Below are 17,095 nucleotides of genomic sequence, written 5' to 3' on the forward strand. Positions count from 1 at the left end.
AGGGGATGGAGATGTTGGAGATGTTGGAGGTGGGGGGGATAGGAGTGTTGGAGGTGGGGAGAGGGGTGGAGGTGTTCAAGGTTGGGGGATGGAAGTGTGGAGTGGGGGGAGGATGGAGGTGTTGGAGATGTTGGAGGTAGAGGGGGTGGAATTATTGGAGGTGGAGCATGTGGAGGTGTTAGAGATGGAGGGGATGGGGGTGATGGAGGCATTGGAGGTGAAGGGGATGGAAGTTTTGGAGGTGGAGGGTAGAGGTGTTCATGGTGGGGTGGAGGTGTTCAAGGTAGGGGTGGAAGTGTTCAAAGTGTGGGTGGAGTTGTGGAGGTGGAGGGGATGGAGGTGATGGAGATGTTGGAGTTGAGGGGGGATGGAGGTATTGGGGGGAGGGGATGGAAGTGTTGGAGGTGGGGGGGAGAGGTGTTCAAAGTGGGGGGACGGAGGTGTGCAGGTGGGGAGGATGGAGGTGTTGGAGGTGGAGGTCGTGATGGAGGTGTGGAAGTAGGACCGGTGATAAGAATAGCAGTGCAGAAAGTAGTGGTGAGCGTTGACAGGGATGATGGTCAGTGCTCATGGCAGTGGTCACTGTGATGAGGAAGAGGAGAAAGAGAAGGGCAGGAGAGGGCAGACGCCCTGTCTGGCTGGAACCCTCAGGAGGCAAGAGGGGAGGGAGACTCTGCTTACCCCAACCCACCACACAGAGCTTGAGCATGTATCGGTGGATGTAGATGTTGTAGACACGCACGAGGAGGAGGTAGAGGTTGAAGCCTTCGATGGCCATCCAGGTGAGGCAGCTGAGCAGTGCAAAGTGCAGGATGGCGCCCAGTGCTGTGCATGCCGGCCCGGGCATGGGCAGCATGGGGCTCAGCAGGAAGGCGACGTTCAGGAGAAGCACAGATGCATGCAGGTTCATGTGGATGTGTGTTATGGAGTCACCCTGCTTCCTGCAGGTGGGAGCATGCCCTTCTGTGGCCTGGGGACGCCACCCAGGCACTGCCACCCCCTGGGCTCATGGACACAGTGATGCGCACACCAAAGTTGAGAGGGATCCAACAGCAGCCACATGGCAAGGCTGGTCTCCTGCCTCCCGGCCTCCATCCCCTGAAGGAGTCCACCCCACTCCGGGGGATCAATTGGACAAGGAGGGGTGCCGAGCAGCAGTGGGTGGGCAGTCCCAGCATGGGGGCAGGGGAGCACCTGGTTTGGAGATGCAGCAGGATACTGAGAAGCGAGGCCACGATGGAGATGCTGCAGCCCACCACGGAGATGTACGTAAGAGGGGCCAGCAGCTCTGAGGGGACCGGGGCCGAGGAGAGTTGCTGCAGGAAGGGAGGGAGGATGGGGGCCAGAAGCAGGGAAATGCCCTCTCCACACTCATAGGGACCTGCTAAGACCTCGGCTCCAAGCTCCCCTGCCTGCCACAAATCCCACCATGGTCCTGGCTTGAAAGGAAAAGCCCTGGCAGACAGTGGCTGTGGCCCCCCTCAACTCCCATCTCCCCTCTCCCTAGGAGAACCTCCCCTGCCTCACTGTCTATGCACAGAGACATATGTGGACACTGTGTGGACAGGTGCACCAGGCCTGACTTATCAGAGCCCTCCCTCCTCCTGCCCATGGTGATTGGTTGAGGGATGGGAATGTGACACACTCCAGGCCAGTGAGACTCAATCCCAAAACTAGATGGCAGAATTGGGAAAGAGCCGATTCGAACCTACTGGCCTAAAAGCTAGTGGGACCGAGCCTGGATCTGCTAGCAGCCATATAATTATCCTATAGGGAAGTTTGGTCTGCAGCCCAGGCCCGTACAAAGCAAACATGGGTGAGAGAAAGAGATTGAGCCTTGTCTTGGTGATATTGAACATCTTGATCAAGCCATGCCTGAAGCCTAACATATCCTCTTATGAACATGAGTTCATAAGTTTTTCCTTTTTTCTTCTTAAGCCCATTTGAGTTGGATTGTCTGTCCCTTGCACCAGCCTTTGCCTTGCTCCTCTTGCCTAGACATAGGGTCCTTTACGGCTCTGACTCACACCACCCAGACTGGATGCACGCATACCATGAGAACAGCAAAGTAGGTGAGGTGGTTGCAGCGGCAGAGCACCAGGGAAGGAGAGGGCTGCTCTGTGCGACAGCCCTCGGGGCTCCAGAACCCCCAGTGACCCTTGCTGGCTTCTTCCTTCCAAAAGACACAGGTCACTGTGTAGCCTTCCTAAGGGGAGAAGCTGGAGTTGGGTATGGGGGAGGTACGGGATAAGAGGTATGGGGGAGGGCCGTGGATCGGAGTCTGGAAATTGTGGGGGCCAAAGCTGATTCAACTGCATCCTTGTCAACATTTTACAAGGCACTGCCTGGGCTTTGGCTGGACAGACCCAGATTCCAGACTCACCTCCCCTGTGGACTCTCAGAGTAACCTGGGCCAGTTGCCAAGCTTCTCTGAGCTTCAGTTTATTCATCTGCAAAATGGGATCATCTATACACAAGTCTCAAAGAGGGTATTAAATTATGGGCAATGAAGAATCTTGAGGGACCAGCTCTGGCTGGACAGTAGGTGCTCTATAATCAACTGTTCCCTGTCTCCTCCTCCCCATGGGAAACAATGATGTTGCAGGCCCATGTCCAGGGCAGGAGAGAGACTATCCACAGACAACCCTGATGCTGAGCTATGGGGCCAGAAGCAGCAGACTCCAGGGCTTGTGCTCACCCAGCAGGCCTTCTCCCTTCTCCCTTCCTCCAGGATCAGCTTCTGCGCTTCCCTTGAAGACCCACGCCTCCCCCATGCCCCGGGCAGATCAGATGAATCCAGCCCAGTCCCTGAGCCATGTGACCTGGGCCTGGTGAACCCACACGTTCCATCCACCTGTGCACAGTGATGGTGCAGGGATGGACATGTGACCCAGCTGGACCCTAAGGACTCCATTCTGGGACCCTGATTGGCACTGATGAGGAAGAGCCTGCTGGGAAGAGGGGATGAATGTCCAGCACTTCAGCTGCCATCTTACCAGAGTAGATCCAAGGCAGGAAACTATTGCTGAGGAATGGAAAGAGGCTGAGCCAGGACGGCATTGCATCAGCCCCCGGATCCAGCCATGCCTAAAGCTAGCCAGCCCTGGACATTTAATCTGCATGAGCCAATCCCTTTTGTGCTTAAACTGGCTGGACTTGGCTTTGTATCACTCAGCAACTCAAGGAATCCTGCCTAATGTGGTTAAGTTAAAAAAATTGAGTAAAACTTCTCTCTCCGATTACTTTGACAGGAATTTTCAAACTGTGATCCATTTGAAATAGTTTGTTTTCAAAACACTTCCACGGGGTTTGGGTTTACTTGAGCCAGAGTTCAACAGGAGAGCCACAAAGGGGCAGGGGTGAGGGGAAAACGGGGGCACCCCCAACAGTACCAGGCTCCGGTTGTGCCAGAAGCTGATGTTGACTGGCTCCCTGAGGTTCTTCACGTGTCCGGAACTCAACTGGGCCCCCAGGACATAGTTATTGAGCAGAGATGAGTTGTTGTTCTAGAAGGGCAGCAGAAGGGCCTGACTGGAGAGGATGGATGCAAGGAGACCCCGGCTGAGGTCCAAGAGCTCCCGCTTCGCCAGCCCCTTCCCCCAGGTGAGGATAAGCAGTGTGCCTTCACAGGTGGGCCAGCCTCCCAGCCCTTGCGTTTCTGTCCCTTGCACCCGGAAAACTGTCCCTTCAGCACCCACCCACCCCCACCTCTCTGCCGCTCTTCGGGTGCGTCCCAACCTGCATCCTGACTAACCACTATCCTAACTCACTTTCGAAGCCAGAGTTAAAAAGCACCTGTGTCTGTCTCTATGGCCCTATGTCTGTCTAGGGACAGACACATACATAGTAGATTTCTTGTCATCGTGCCCCCCCCAACACCATTCTCCTAAAACCGAGGCCTAGAAGGGACAATGGCGGGCTCAGGCTGCAGGATGGGCTGGTCCCACCTGGTGTGGGTCCATGTGCAGACACCAGGCAATGGCACGGATGCCTGCGGTGCCCCGAGGAAGGGGCCAGCACCCTCTCTGCTTGGGCCCCCCCCCATGGCACCAACCTGGAAAAAGTAGTCCGTGGAGAAGTAAACACAGATGAGGCGCAGGGGCAGGGCCTTCTGGCGTTTCCTGCAGGTCCCCCGGGTCAGCTCAGCCGGGAACTGCATGGAGTGCGGGACCAAGGCCTATGGAGGGAGGGCCGTGGACAGGCTAAGCCAGACCTGGCACCAACACTCTCCCTGCTCCCTGCTCAGCAGGAATCATGAAGCCTCCCCATCCTGTCCTTTCCAGGGAGTATCTCATTCCTAGCCTGCAGAGCCCTCTCCTGCCAGGCTGCCCCTCCTCCCGAACTTCCCTGAGATCCCAAGCCCTGCCTCCAGGCTGCTCCCGCCTCAAATTACCCCACCCAACTGAGGCCCCCCCACAGGCGGAGCTCCTCAGCCCCCAGGTACTCAGGAATCACGCCAGAGTCTTCCGAGGACCCTGGACTTCCTGGCCTCTCCAACTACTGCCTCCCTTCAGGGACCTGCAAAATCAGGAAGAGGACATTGCCCTTGAGGGGCCACAGAGCACCCTCTCTTTCCACCACTCATATGAGGAGCATCAGCCCCATTTTACAGAAGAGGCAACCCACAGCTATTAGGGCAGACCAGATTAGTCAGGGGGATCCAGACCTGAAGCCCCTGGAGAAGTTCTGGATGGGGGCCCTGGCTGCTCTCCATCTCCTGGCCCCCTCTGACCTGGGAGGCCTGCTCCAGAGCTGCACTGCTCAATGTGAGGCCGGGGAAGTTACAGCTCAGCTTGAAGACCAGCGTCTGGATGCTGTGCGTCTTCAGGGTAAGGTTCTTGCCCTCGAAGCTGGTGTTCAACAGGCTGTCCTCCAGGGTCCGGATGAGCCTGAGGAGGAGAGAGCTGTCCAGGGTCTGGAGTGAGCGAGGGGGAGAGAGAGGCTCCAGATGACCAATAAGGGCAGGGTCTCCCCCAACCCCGCCTGCTACTCCCACCTCCGGACCTTTGCACACACTGCGCGTCCCTGGCACACTCTTACCTCTCCATCCCACTCATCCACTCTCCTGCTTACCTGCTCTTCAGTTCCAGTGCTATGGACACCTCATTCGGGAAGGCTTTTCTGGGTGTTATCCACTGACTGAGTGAAATGCCACATGGGCCCTGTGTTTTCCTGGCCAGTCATCAGCACCATCCCCTCACCCAGAGCCGCAAGGCCATTCGAGAGCCCAGTCCAGCCTTACAGCTCCTTTTCTTCGTGGGAAAATGCAGACCCACGGGACTGCCCCTGATTTCATGGCATCCATAGTTAAAGACCCTAAACCAGACAACACACTTGACGAGGGCAGGGATGTGTTTAACCTGCGTCTCCAAGCCTAGTGCTGGGCACACAGTAGGTACTCAATAACTGTATGTTTAATAAATGGATTAATGGTCTACACTGGACAGCCCTGGACACTGATTCAAAATGCAAGCTGGGGGTGGAAGGCACAGCTGACTCAAGGGGGGCAGGGAGGGCCGCCCAGCTCACCACACAAGCTCAGTCACACTGTGGTTCTGGGTCGTCTCCATTTGCTCCATCAAATGCATGAGTTCTTTGAAGTCTGCTGCAGGAAGCAGGCCACACCGCCACGTCAGCCTCTGTCCCCACGGCCTCTGGGCCCTTCTACCACAGCCTCCGCCTTGCTGCTGCGCCGGGAGGCCTCTTTCAAGTTCCCTTGGTTTGAGGCATCCCCCTTTCACATCCCAGCCAGGGGCCCGGGCTCAGATTGCCCCCCAGCAGCACCCTCTTACCCACTGTTTCACTGTGAGTAGTCATGAGGCACAGGCAGAGGAAAAAGGCCCTCCAGCCATCCATGTCCTGTTCCCAGTCTCTTCCCAAAACTAGCTTCCAACCTGGAAGAGATGCATGCCGTTGTCATCATGGTAAGAGTGAGCTCTAGCCTCTAGGTGCCTGGCATGTCCCAAAGCTAGGACATTAGCATTTTATATTTTTTAATGTTCATTTACTTTTGAAAGAGAGAGAGAGTGAGAGTGAAAGAGCACAAGCAGGGGAGAGGCAGAGAGAGAGGGAGACAGAGGATCCGAAGCAGACTCCGTGCTGACAGCAGAGAGCCTGATGTGGGGCTTGAACTTGAGAACCATGAGATCATGACCCAAGCCAAAGTCTGATGCTTAATGGACTGAGCCACCCAGGTGCCCCAGGACATCTAGCATTTTAATTGATCCTCTTTACTCCTGCATTTCACAAATGAGGAAACTGAGGCTCAGAGAGCAAGTGGTCTTGCTCTGCTTGAGGCTCCCTGAAGCCAGGCCTCTGTGAGTCCAGAATTCCTGATCGTTTGTGCAGAAATGCCCGCCATTACCAGCTCTGCCTGAGTCATTCCTCCCCCCAGAAAATGGTCTGTCTGGGAGCTTCTCCAGGGCACCGACTTCACTCAGGGGGAAGCCACTTGGGAGCAAGCACCATGTAACCCTGTCCAGCGTGTCATTCATTCACCATGTGACTTTGGGCAAGGGTCTGTCCCTCCCAGCCTTCATTTTCTGTAGTCTTAAAATAAACTAATAAATGTCTGCTTAAATATAGAAAATCTATGTCAACCCCCTAAAACTCCACTAAAATGAGAGTGAGTGGATAAACGGGCACAAAGCCACAAAGACAGAACAAGGGGAAAGAAGACAATAGCAGGTGAGCAGGGCAAAACTTTGGAGGCTCCAAGCCGGTGGCCGGCCACCTGGTAGTAAAGCGACTGCAGGGGGAGAGGTGTGGAAGGAGGGAGGGGAGAGGGGAGGGGACAGAGAGAAGGCTCAGAGCCCTGGGAGCACTCGAGAACCAGAGGCACTGAGGACCTCTAAAAGAAGGGTGAAGCTAAAAAATGGGGGATTGGTGATGGTGAGTCTTTTAAATGACCAGCTGGGACCCCAGATCTGCTCTGTCACCTGGGATGCCCAGGAATGTTGTCGCCACCCTACTACCCTCAACCCCAGCCCAACATAAAGTTCATTCCCTGGAGACACTGCCTACTAGAGGATCTGAGGGCAAGGATGGGATGCCATCAAGGTATAGAAAAATTGAGCCGTATTCCTTGCCCACCAGTTCCTCCACTCAGCTTCTGGAAGCCTGCAGCCGCCAGGCAACGAGGCTCTAAGCCAGGGGGAAATGCTTCTCTGAAGACCTGGCCATTCCCAGAAAAGTATCCTATAGCTACTGAGGTTTTGGTGTTCCTCAGGCAAATGGCCAGGACCAAACTCAGGTTGGAGCTTTCCCACAGCCATCAGCCCTGACCAACAATGGAGCTTTAGCACTGCACTGTGGTCAACCGAGGATCACAAGGTATTTTAAAACATACCCCGTACACCCCTTTTAGAAAGCTGCTGGAGGGTGTACTCCAACAGAATGAGGGAGGAAGTCGTGAAAGAAAACATAGGATGCAGGAAACCCCACCAGAGAACAGGCGAAGCTGTTCTCTCAGTTGTAGGTTGGACAGCACGACCAGGTATATCCTGTCCAGAAGGGAGCGGGAGAAAAGAAGGTTCCAGAAGGGAGGCCTCCACAAACAAAAGGAGGAGGAGACTAGACAGATTAACTGGGTGAAGCATACCCAAACCTTTCTGTACTATTATTTTTGCAACCTCCTGCGAATTTATCAGTGTTTCAAAAGCAGAAGTTCACAAGTACAGTACAATGGGTCGCCATTTCACCATCAAAAATTACGATATAGACAGTGATATAAGAGAGGAACATAGTATAGTATGTTATTACGTGTGGAAAGAGCGAGTTGAACATAACACTCACAATAGGATCATGTGTATGGAAATGTATGCAAATATACATGCAGAAGCCTAGGAGGGTATCTCGATGGTCACCCAAATGTTAGTAACATTATGAGGAGGATTACTCTCTTTTATATGTTTTCCGTATAGTTCTAATTTTCTGCAGCGAACGTGTATTACTTTCTTTTTTTTTTAAACATTTATTTATTATTGAGAAACAGAGAGACACAGAGCACGAGCAGGATAGGGGCAGAGAGAAGGGAAGACACAGAATCCAAAGAAGGCTCCAGGCTCTGAGCTGTCAGCACAGAGCCCGACGTGGGGCTCGAACCCACAAACTGTGAGATCATGTCCTGAGCCGAAGTCAGACACAACCAACTGAGCCACCCAGGCACCCCTCATGTATTACTTTCACAACAGAAAAGCAAGTTGTTAATGCTGAGAATTTTTTTAATGCTCCAAATGACAAGCATTACGGAAAAACTAATGGTGAGGTTGCTTATGAAAAACAAAAACCATGTTGCAAAGCAATGTAGTCCAGTCCTTGTAAAAGTCAGATTTTCTATATATGCAAAATCAGGAAGATGCAGGGGAGCACTTCTGGGTGGTGAGGTTCTGGACCTACTCATTTTGATTGCCTGTATTTTCTAAAGTTTCCCTATATGTTATAGTTATACATTTCTCAATTTTTATCTGCTCTTTAGATAGTTTGGAAATTTGCATCTTTCAAATATAAACCATAAATAAGGACACAAACACATCAAATCAAAGTATCTCTGCCTCCTGTGTCACCCACCCACTCGGTTCCTCGTTAGTCACCTCCAGGTAACTACTGTTATTAGCATCTTGTGGGTTTCCCAGGTTTCCTACATAGATAAGCTCATACAGGGCGCCTGGGTGGCTCAGTCAGTTGAGTGTTCAACTCTTGGTTTCGGCTCAGGTTGTGATCTCACGGTTCGTGAGGTGTAGCCCCATGTCAGGCTCTGTGCTGATGGCATGGGACCCACTTGGGATTCTCTCTCCCTCTCTCTCTCCCCCTCCCCTGCTGTCTCTCAAAGGAAGTAAATAAACTTAAAAAAAAAAAGATAAGCACGTATGATTCTCCTCATTTTTTAATTTATTTTTAAAGTAGCATGCTTTCAACTGTTCTGCACTCCTTTTTCTCTTGAACATACATCTTGGAGAGCTTTCTGTAACAGTTACAGCTTCCATTTTTTTTCTACTACAACTGCGTAGTCTACCGTTGGGGGGATAAGCCCTAACTTCTTCAGCAGGTGCCCTAGTTGTGTTGATTCCAGTCTTTGGTTCTTTCCAAAGTGCAGCTGTTCTGACGTCATTTCCCATGTGTGCAAGTTCACCACCTGCCCTTTTTTAAAATTGTTATTTCTATTTGAGAGACAGACAGACAGACAGAGCTAGTGTGAGTGGGGGAGCGGCAGAGAGAGGGAGACGGAGACACAGAATCCAAAGCGGGTTCCAGGCTGTCGGCACAGAGTCTGAAGTGGGGCTTGAACTCACAGACCGCCAGATCATGACCTGGGCCAAAGTCGGACACCCCACTGGCTGACCCACCCAGGCTCCCCACCTTCTGCCCATTTTTATATCGCGTTTGACTCTTATCGTCTTCTCAAAAGTCTTTACATAATAGGAAAATTAGCTCGTTGTCTATTATGTGAGTTACAAATATATTTCCTAGTTTGTCATTTACCTCTTAACCTTACACATGGTCCTTCTGCTGAATACAAGTCTTTTTTTTATAATTTTTATGTAATCAGAATTAGCAGCATGTTCTCTTACGTCTTCTGGATTTTGAGTTGTGGCTAGAAAGGCGTTCCCCACTCCAGCTTTACAAAGGAGTTCTCCTAAGTTTCTCCTAGTCCTTTAAGTTTGCATGTTTCACATTGGAACCTACGGTCCATTTGCATCGATCCTGGACTGCAGTATGACATAGGGATGTGACGGTTTTTTCTGGGTAGTCATACATTTGTCTTAACACTATTAATATATGTGTTGATTTGAAAAAGAGAATAGAGACTTTGGAGTCACAGAGTGCTTGCTGGGTTCTTATTCATTTGGCCACTGGGTTATTTATTAGGCTGTGTTGCCTTGGGCAATTGACTTGCCCTCTTTGAATATCAGAGAAGAGAAGAGGGAAAACATTTGAGGAGACAAAGGAAGCCACTAAACGAAACAATTTGAAACTTTTCATGTAAGAAGTCAGAGGACCCAGTAGCACAAACAGGATCTGGGTCATCTTGTCTCCCCCCTCCCTGTGTGAAGGGAGGCCCAGACGATGGATGGTGCGGATTTAACCTCTAGGGTGTGGACCGTAAGGCCAGATCCCCAGGCCCTTGGCCACCCTGCTCTGTATCTACAGAGGGAAGAGGGGTCTAACCCCCGCCACCAGCTGGAGAAATCAAGGTCAAAGCAGAAGTAACACCTCCTCCAGGCCCTTCAAATAGCTGTGGTTTCCACTCCCTCTCCCAGGGGCAAACCACAGTCCTCACCTCTGCTGGAGACTCCCAGCATCCCTCTCCCCTCCCCTTCAGAGAAGCCGCCGTGCATCATTACCCCACACCCTCGCCCATCTCACCATCGCCCCCAATCTGTTCTCCGAGGCTCCCTGGGAAAGAGAAACCCCTTACCCGATGTCCAAGTCGGTTCCACTTGATCGTGGGGAAACTGGAAACCACGCAAGAGTTTGCTTGGGGTGACAGCAGCCCAGTGGTCAAGCCAGGACGCAAGCCTAGGACCCCAGACTCCAAGGCCAGTGCTCCCTCCCCACGCTGCGCACCACAGTCTCTCAAAGATGGCTGGGTTGCCCAACGGATGATAAGACTCTATCTAGATCAATAGACGAGGAAACAACAGCATGCAGGCTAGGGCCTCTAGAAGATGCAAATTTGATAGCCAGTTCCAGTGTTCAGGGTCTGGGCTGGGATGTTGGGCAATAACTCTATTTCTCTGTGCCTGAGGGCTTCCCATCGGTAAATTGAAGCCAAGGACACCTGTCTCCCAGGGAGCGAGACACACAGACATTTCCATGAGCCCACTGCGAGTTTAGGGCTCTGGCCCAAAGCCCCAGCGGGGAATACATCTGAGCGTATGCCTTGTGAACTTGTGAACGCCTACCCTCCTCCCTGGGGCTGGCCACGTGTCCCCCTGTGGGCTGCCCTCTCCCCTCTCCCCTCTCCCCTCTCCCCGACAGCACCAGGCCTGCTGAGTGAGCCAGCCATGCTCCTGGAGCTGGTCTGGGTGAAGACTGAATCTATGGTCTCTGCAGGAAAGCCCCAACAAACACCATTATTAGCCCCATTTTACAGGTGGGGAAAGGGAGGCCACGCCAAGGCTTAACAAGGAGTCTGGGACTAAGCCAGTACCAGAGCCATTTCTCGGAGACATACAGTACCCCAGATTCCAGTCCAGGTCACTCTGAGAGGAATAGCACCAGCTCCCCTTTGCCCAGTACAAACTCTGTCCAGGCCCTTCACAATGTCATCTAAGGTGCAAGCTACCAGAATAACCCCACTGTACAGATCAGGAAACTGAAATCCGGGAAAGTCTAAAAACTTGCCCAGACCGTGGTGGGGAGCTAAGATTTGAACCCAGTGCCTAACCACTCCTTCATTTAAAGTGTTTTTTTTTCAGGGGCACCTGCATGGCTCAGTCAGTTGAGTGTTTAACTTCGGCTCAGGTCATGATCTCGCAGTTTGTGAGTTTGAGCCCCACATCGGGCTCCATGCTGACAGCTCAGAGCTCAGAGCCAGATTCTGTGTCTCCCTCTCTCTCTGCCTCTCCCCTGCTCTCTCTGGAGTAAAGGGAATGAGGCATGTCCCCCAGCTTGCTGCTCCCAGGATGTCATCAATCCTGGGGCCCCGGCAGGTGCCTGCTGAGGACCCAGTGGATAAGGACAGCTGAGGGAAGGGGGAATAGAGACGCTGGACGCTGGACGGGGGGCTGACCTGTGACGCCGCTGTGCTCCCGCTGTCCTGTTGCCACGGGCTCTGGCTCCTGGCTCGGGTCCACAGAGAGAAAGGGAACTTGGGTGTCTGTCCGGCCCGGCTGCCTCCTCTCCGCTCCCCCCGGTGCTCAGCACAGGTCCTCAGTCTCCCCTTCTCTGCTCCGCTTGCCCCCGCCCCACACACCACAACATTCTCACTTGACTTCTTCTTTCACTGCAGCCTCTCGCTTCCTCTGGTAGCAGGGCTCAGAGCACTTCTTGCTTTCACCCCCCAGTTCCTGCAGCACTTCCTGGGGATGACGGTACCTTGGGGAGGTGTCTGGTGTCAGTGCGGAGCGCGGGGAGGGCTGGCCTTCATGGCATCCCTCGAGATTTCAAGACCTGCCTCTGCTCTGCACATCTTTGGCCTCAGTGTCCCCATCTGCAGAAAAGGAAGAATGATCCCTGGCTGACTGGACAATCCGTGAGAGCAATGATGGGCGGGACCTCAGGCAAGGGCTGGGTCAGATTGCCTGTGTTCAAATACCAGGCCTGCTGGGGGACTCTGGGCAAGTGACGGACACTCTCTGAACCCCAGCTTCCCCTCTGTAAAATGGAGATAAGACAGTAGCACTTCGGGGCGCGTGGGTGGCTCTGTCGGTTAAGCATCCAACTCGTGATTTTGGCTCCGGTCATGACCTCCTGATTCATGAGATCAAGCCCCAAGTAGGGCCCTGTGCTAACAGCGCAGAGCCTGCTTGGGATTCTCTCTCTTCCTCTCTCTCTCTGCCCCTCCTCCACACACGCTCTCAAAAATAAATAAATAAACTTTAAAAAGAAAAAGAGAGAGCTAGTACCCCCTCATGGGGGTAATATGGGGCTTATAAAAGGAAATGCTGCAAAGTCACCAGAAGTGTTCCATAAAGCTCGCCTGTTTCACAGATGGGGGAGACTGAGGTCTGGAGGGGACAGGAGCCTGGCCCAGAACTACCCAGGGCAGAGCCCTCTGGGGAAGGGCCTTCCTGGGAACAGTGCTCAGAAAATGTGGCCAGACTTGGGGCTGGAAGGCTGGTCACTGGTCCTACTCTAGCCACTTCTGTGCCGGATCCTAAGGGGAAGGGGAAGTATCCGTGCGTCTTGGTGGTAGGGTGCTCTCTCTTCCCCAGCCAGACTTCTTGGGAAAATTCCGACTCAGGAAAGTATTTTTCCCCCAGGGATGAGAGGGGCTGCAGCGAGGAGGAGAAAGGCAGGTCTCAACAGGGACTCTCCCACACCCCACCCCGTGCCCCTTCCGGCATCAACCCAAGCACCACCCACAAGTAGCTCAGGCCGCTCTGGGAAGGGGCGAGAACTGCTCCTTGGAGGGCAGCGAGATTTGAGGGCAGCACAGGCCTACGTGTCCGGGGTCCGCCTCAAGCAGCTGCAGGGCAAAGGCTTTGCAGAGACACCTGTGCGCTCGTGTCCGGAGCCCTTGGCCACACTCTTGCAGGCCGCCTTGCCTTTCTCTGCACTTTGGTTTTCTGCGGCCATGACCCAGACCCTGACCTCCAGGCCCTTCCTTTCTGAGGTCTCCTGGCCACGTCTAGGGTTATAACCAGCAGCCTTCCTCCTCATGCTCTTTGTGAGACCAAGGGCCACGGCTCTTAGGGCTCAGGACCAGGCCCTGCTCACCCCGAAGCCCCTCTATTTCCCCGCCAGGATCTGTGCCAACCTCGAGATGCCTTGCCTCAGTTGGAGTGCTGGTTTTGCCGCGGCCGGCACTCTAGACCCTGGAAATCGCCGCCAAGATACTCCCCAGCTCAAAAGCCAGCAGTGGCTCCCGATTGCCTTCCTGGTCCAGCCCCATCCAGCTTCTTCTTCCACTCAGCTCTGGAAGAACCTGCCACATTCACACCCACCTCCCCGCTCGGTCCCGATGTGACACACACACCTGCTGGGCAGGCCTGCGGCTCTCCTCCATCCCTCGGGCGCTCAGGGGCAGCTCCCCTGAGTCCTGCTTCCCTGAGAAGGCTGCCCTGCCTCCAACTCCCCTATAAAACATTCCAGATGCTTCGGCTTTAGGAGACATGCCAGTTGCTCACTCAGCCCCCCAGGCAGGCAGGAGGGCGGCAAGCCACCTCCCTCTCCCCACCCTGAGAGAGCCACACAGCATCCCTAGTGACGTGTCTCTCTCTCCCCATGGGGGCTACCCACCCCATGTTCTGCAGGAGCTCGGTGAGTGGGACCCCCAACAGGACATCACATAAACTGAGTCACGCCATGAAAAAGCCACTCGCTGTTCATTGGTTTTCATTCCTGGCTGCATCTAGGAGAAGCCTCCATTTAGAGCTAAATTTTCTCTAACTCCTCTCTACCACTGCCTTGTGCCCTTCTCTTTTCATTCTTCAATCTTGTATTGGACACAGAAAACCAGAGATCTGATTTTTAATGATTTTTTATTGTGACCAAATATACATAAAATCTACCATTTTAACCATTTTTACGCGGACAGTCCAGTGGCATTAAGTACATTCACAATGCTGTGCAGCCCTCACCACCATCTGTCTCCAGAACTTTTCCACCTTTCCAAACTAAAACTCTGTCCCCATTAAATAGCAACTTTCCGTACCCCGCTCCTGGCTGCCCCCTGCTAAGCACCAGTCTACTCTGAATTTGATCACTCTAGGAATCTTCTAGAAGTGGAATCCCATGATATTTCCCTCAACATAAAGTCTTTACGGTCAACCCATGCTATGGCATGTATCAGAATTTCCTCCCTTGCTAAAGTTGAATAACTTTCCTTTGAATGTACAGATCAATTTCATCTATCTGTCCACAGACAGACATCTGGGTGGCCTCCACCTTTTGGCAATTGTGAAAATGCCTCTATGGATGCGGGTGTGCAATCACGCCCCTATTCAACAAAGAGTAAGTTTCTAGCTAGATTTTAATAGCATTGTTTGTTTACATGACATTTATTTTTATGATTTCCTTCTATTTATGGCAACGGATACAGATTTCCTACTTACCCTAAAATACACATACATCCTAAAAGATGGAATTATTTAAAGGAAAAGAGCTATGTGTTGATGGCAAAAAGTGGGGGCAGAGGTACAAGACAGAAATGCTGGAATGTGAGAGATACCTACATAAGCTTCAATGAAAGGCTGAGTTGGGGAAGGAACCCCCTTGGGAGAGGCCACCAGGAGGCTGACACCAGATTAGACTGCATCTGGAGGGCAGTCTGCCCGTGTGGTTTCAGGAACAGGGGTGACAATGGTAAGACTCAAGGAGTCAGATCTGGGCTCTGAGACCTGGCTTTGTGACCCTGGGCCTGTCACTTGACTTCCGATTTTTACTTTTCTAGGAATCGGTGATAACAGCCACCTGACATGATGGCTTGTAACAGAGAATTCGTGTGAACTGCCAAGCCTGTGGTCAGTACCCATCATGGTTCCATGACGTGGGGTGTCCCCACCCCCTGCAAGACATGCTTAGGACTACTTCCTTTCTTCAGAGAGACGGCCCAACTGTGATGTTCTCATTGGAGCTCAGGTTCGCTGCTGACTCGCATCCTCAACCTTGATCTCCCCTATCCCTACCATCACCTCCACAAGCCCTGGGAAAGAACCAGGGGGTTCGTGGTCCATTGCTGTCCTTACCAGCTGTAGGACTTTGGGTAAAAGCCAAAAGTCTGTCTCCATCAGACATCAGCATTTAATCATGCAAATGAACTGACCGGTAAAACTACAAACCTTGCAAAAAGTGCAGGGCTTCATGAAGCTGGTTAAAGTGACATGGGACAAATGAAACCATAGGTGACCACAGAGGAAGAGAACATCGCTAAGAAATGACTTAGACTACCAAAGGATTCGGAGCAACACTTGCATGTGAAACTCTCCAATATCTTTGCAAAAATGACCCCTCTTTCTGTAAAGGGCCGACTCATTCTTCTAAGGTCTGCATGGCTGCAATCAGAATCTAAATAGTGTTAGGGAGTTAAAGCTAATTTTTCTTCATCACTTTTCGTTTCCTTTTTAGGGTGGAGACCCAATGCGGTCTTGTTCTCTCCGCTTGGGGAAGTTTGGGTGGTCTTTTCCGAAGGATTCACTGCTGGGCCTTCTGGTGGGCTCGGTTAGCGGCCAGCGGGAGTATGCAACTCCATCTCAGGGTCATGAGTTCAAGCTTCACAGGTGGCCTAGAGCCTATTTTAAAAGAAGTAGAAAAGAAAAAAAAAGAGGATTCACCGCAGTCGCCCTCAAGATACAGGATATAATGAGCCCTCCTGGCCCCCCTCGCCTTCCCCCATCTCGCAGGCAAACCACAGCCACCTTGCGGCGGAAGCCCCACAGCCACGGGGCGCACGGAAGAGCGCCTTACCGTAATTGCCTGGGGACAACTGCCTGCCCCTGACCCCAGCAGGGCGCGCCCCAGCACCGGGGAGAAAATCTCCCCCTGCCGCCACCGCAGGCCAAGTGCCCCACAGAGCTTCTCAACACGCCCGAGGTTACTCTGGTGAATGCCTTTGTGGTACAAAAGGGAAACTGAGGCCCGGAGACTTGCTGCTCCACGGGCACTCGGTGGCAGAGCTGGCACTAGGAAGAATGCAGGTAACAAAAGTGAACCCTTGATAAGCGCGCCCCACGTGCTAAGCCCGGCCCGGGCGGTGCCCACTTGGGCTGCAGGGCGCCTAGTGCGTTGTTGACGCTCTGGAAACCTGAGGCGGGAAAGCCAAACCTCGCGGGGCCCCCAGACCCAGCCTTTCGTCCTCCCACCGTCGGCTCCGAGTGGAGGTGGGGCCTCCGTCCGGGTCCCGCTCGCTCCCTAGCAGAGCCCGCCGCCCCGGCCCGTGCCCCGCGCCTCAAACTCTGGCCGGTGCCCCCACCCCAGCATCTTGGCGGGCGCAGGTCACAGCTAGGCTGCAGCTCGCCGGGGCCCACTGCCCCCGCCCCGCCGTCTCCTCTCCCTCCTCTCGCCCCCCCCGCCCCCGGGAGGGAGGAGGAGACTCGGCGGCCCTCCCTCGGCCCTCCCGGCGGAGGCCGCCGCCAGCCCCGTGCCCGCTCCGCCCAGCCTCGGCGGGTCGGACGTCCGGAGCCCACGAGTCCCCGGCAGAGGTGAGCGGGGTCGGCAGCGGTGGGGGCAGCGAGCCACTGCGTCCCGGGAACTCCCTCCAGGTCGCGAACCTTCAGCGGGAGAGAAGGGGTTAAGTTGGGGGCGTGCTGGAGGAGAGGGGCACAGCGTCCGCAGCAACCCCCAAACTCCGAGAACTTCCTAGCCCCCTCCCGGGGCTCCCCGACCTCCCGGGACCCAGGGCCTCGGGTGTAGAGGGGCTGGCTAGAGTGGGGGGAGGGTAAGGGCCGCCTTCGGAATTCTGCGGGCCGGGACCAGACGGGAGGGGGGCGGC

The 17,095-nt window shown here is 53.7% G+C and overlaps 2 protein-coding genes across 11 annotated transcripts in view; one reads left to right on the forward strand and one right to left on the reverse strand.

Annotated features, from left to right (window-relative positions):
* ADGRG5 (adhesion G protein-coupled receptor G5) overlaps positions 1-12,010 on the reverse strand; it is a 17,905-nt gene extending 5,895 nt beyond the window's left edge. For 4 of the 10 annotated variants that reach the window (XR_003903736.1, XM_029925128.1, XM_029925134.1 and 1 more), the window contains exons 1-9: positions 11,735-11,925; positions 5,793-5,894; positions 5,530-5,605; positions 4,667-4,904; positions 4,055-4,177; positions 3,393-3,506; positions 2,054-2,206; positions 1,195-1,316; positions 682-941 (exon numbers count right to left, since the gene is read on the reverse strand). Coding sequence is in view for 9 of the 10 variants with exons in the window: in XM_029925128.1 (XP_029780988.1) it covers positions 682-941; positions 1,195-1,316; positions 2,054-2,206; positions 3,393-3,506; positions 4,055-4,177; positions 4,667-4,904; positions 5,530-5,605; positions 5,793-5,856 (1,150 nt within the window). In the remaining variant the exon portion in view is untranslated. The other 6 variants (XM_029925133.1, XM_029925136.1, XM_029925129.1 and 3 more) reach the window with 5 other exon arrangements.
* A 4,672-nt stretch (positions 12,011-16,682) lies between these two features.
* Positions 16,683-17,095, forward strand: part of CCDC102A (coiled-coil domain containing 102A) — a 21,253-nt gene continuing 20,840 nt past the window's right edge. The window contains exon 1 of the mRNA XM_029924241.1: positions 16,683-16,805. The gene's annotated coding sequence lies outside the window, so the exon portion shown is untranslated. The remainder of the gene's footprint in view (positions 16,806-17,095) is intronic.

The sequence above is a fragment of the Suricata suricatta genome, chromosome 16 (genome assembly GCF_006229205.1).
Source record: "Suricata suricatta isolate VVHF042 chromosome 16, meerkat_22Aug2017_6uvM2_HiC, whole genome shotgun sequence".
Classification (NCBI taxonomy): domain Eukaryota; kingdom Metazoa; phylum Chordata; class Mammalia; order Carnivora; family Herpestidae; genus Suricata; species Suricata suricatta.